Source organism: Tarenaya hassleriana, unplaced genomic scaffold (genome assembly GCF_000463585.1).
Source record: "Tarenaya hassleriana unplaced genomic scaffold, ASM46358v1 Cleome146, whole genome shotgun sequence".
Lineage (NCBI taxonomy): Eukaryota > Viridiplantae > Streptophyta > Magnoliopsida > Brassicales > Cleomaceae > Tarenaya > Tarenaya hassleriana.
This window is the reverse complement of record NW_010964882.1, coordinates 197195-199477: the sequence shown is the minus strand read 5'-3', so window position 1 is coordinate 199477 and position 2283 is coordinate 197195. Positions and strand designations below refer to the sequence as shown.

The following is a 2283-nucleotide window of genomic DNA, read 5'->3' as shown; positions in this document are numbered from 1 at the left end:
CATCGGGCACCGAGGGTCAAGCGAGCTCCACTCCCGATCCTTGATTAGATGTTATACTGCAGAAGCTAGAGAGCTTCGATACTCGGCTCTCTGCAGTTGAGGCGCTCGGCACCCGGCTCACCTCTCTCGAGGAGTCTATGGAGGACCAGATGGGCACCCTCGAAGCCACACTCACCGCATCCATCGAGAGTGCCCAGCGCGAGATTATACGGACCGTAGAGCGGATCATAGATGGCGAGGATTCTGACGCTGGAGGATCAGCTCGGGGGAGTGAGACCGAGGGCTCTTCCGCATCCGGAGCCAGCAAGGGGAGCAAGAGGACAGCCCCTTGATTCGATCACTTCTAGGGTAGAATGCTTTATATTCCCCGTGGTGCTATGTTTTGGTGTGTTTAGAACTCTTAACTTATGTCCCCTCTTTTGGATCTTTGGATGTTTATATATGATGTTTTGACGTGTTTAAAAGTTGTAAATCTTGTCGGGCATCAATTTTATGCAGCGTCTCCCCGAAATCGGTTCAGAAAATTTTATCACAGACAAAATGGGCGGACCGCTCGGTTTTTCGAGCGGTCGCCCACTTGCCGAAGATGAGAAACGAGCGGTCGCTCGCCATTACAGGCTGACCGCTCGTTCCTCCCGAACCCCATTTTTCGAGCGACCGCTGATAACTCCTAATTCTCTCTATATTTCCTGGACGTTTTTATAGGATTTATATGAGGATCATGTTCATTTGTAGGCATTATTGGCGCGTTAGGCCACGAAACTCGGTTTGGTTGTGTTTTTATAGGATTACAGGTCTCGGACGCGATTTGGACCAAAACGGGAGCAATCTGGAGCTAAAGGGATGAAATACGTCAAGAGCTTCCTTCTTGATTCGGCTGGAGTCAGACACCCCGAGTCATATACCCCGAGTCAGAATGCCCGAGTCAGATACCCCGAGTCAGACACCTAGAGTCAGAAGAATGGGCTGGGCCGAATTCTTAATAATCTCGTTTTGACTCGGTCGAGTCAGACTACTGACTCGGTCCGAGTCAAAACCCAGAAAAAGCCCAGATTCGTATTTTCAGAGTTGGAACGGGAGTAGGCCTTGGGGAGCGCCGCCTAGGGTTTATAAAAAGACTCTACAGACGTCTTAGAGAGAGAGACAGACTTTATACAGACTTTGGAGAGCTTTGGTGAGAGAAATAGGAGTTTTACGGGATTTCGGGAAGAAGAAGGAGAGTTGGAACGTGAAGATCGCTTGCTGTCGACATGAGTCTTTCTTCTCCCTCTTTTCTTTCTGTTTCTGGTTTTGCTCAGTGTTTTTCCATGAACCGTGAGTAGATCCACGGCTGTGGGTTAGGGATTCGTTTGTGTTTTGGGTATGTTTGAACCCTAACTTGGTTACGATTTGGATTTGTTTCGGTTTTATCGATTTGTGCTTTATTCGATTGGTGTTTGCTGACCCCTTGGCCAATTATTTCAGATTATGAACTACATAGGAATATGGGTTTAGTTTCGGATCGAAATCGATAGAATAGATCGTATTATTCACATAGGAATATGGTTTGATCGATCTAGCATTGATGATAGTGTTCTTCATGCATCTAGTTTGATAAATCACACAGGGATATGAATTTAGAGAACTTTAGATAGTGAGTTATATGCCGGGAGGTGATTTCTCTATCTTTGTTGCTTGACGATTCCCGAATACAGATTCAATATCGTGATTCTCGCATGCTTAGCATATACCCAGACACGCGAATACGGTCCCGACACCCACGGTCATCCTTACTTGCTAGTTTACACGTTTTTATTGCTTTGCTTCTTTATTTTCTATTCTTTCCATATACTTCCACCATCACTTTCACTTGCTTGCTTCGATTTAGTTTCAATTAGGATTTAGACTTAGCTACCGGTCCTTGTGTTCGACCCCGTGTTACGACGATCCGTATCCTTGCGGTGAGTTGTGAATCGGGTTATAAATTCTAGACTCGATACACACGTATCAAGTTTTTGGCGCCGTTGCCGGGGACTGATTAGCCTGTTTCTAGGTCTTTATTGATTCTAGATCTTTGCTTGATTTTCTTTTTCTTTTTGTTTTTCTTTCATTTTTGTGGCTTCACTTGGTCTCGAGTCCTTCCTTTTCTTTGCGGTTTGCAGGGTTCTAGTGCATGACACGTAGCTCTACTCGGAGAGAAGACCTAGTCTACGATCCAGAGATTGAGCACACCTTGAGAGACATCTGAAATCAGCAGAGAAGAGAAGCTATGTCGAGGTCAAGTAGTTCGCATGACCATGCGGT

At 45.8% G+C, this 2283-nt stretch overlaps 1 protein-coding gene across 1 annotated transcript in view; it reads left to right on the top strand.

The window, feature by feature from the left end:
* The first annotated feature begins 231 nt into the window (after positions 1–231).
* Positions 232–2283, top strand: part of LOC109116485 (uncharacterized mitochondrial protein AtMg00810-like) — a 36929-nt gene continuing 34877 nt past the window's right edge. Inside the window, exon 1 of the mRNA XM_019201982.1 lies at positions 232–385. Coding sequence (XP_019057527.1) covers positions 232–385 — 154 coding nt within the window. The remainder of the gene's footprint in view (positions 386–2283) is intronic.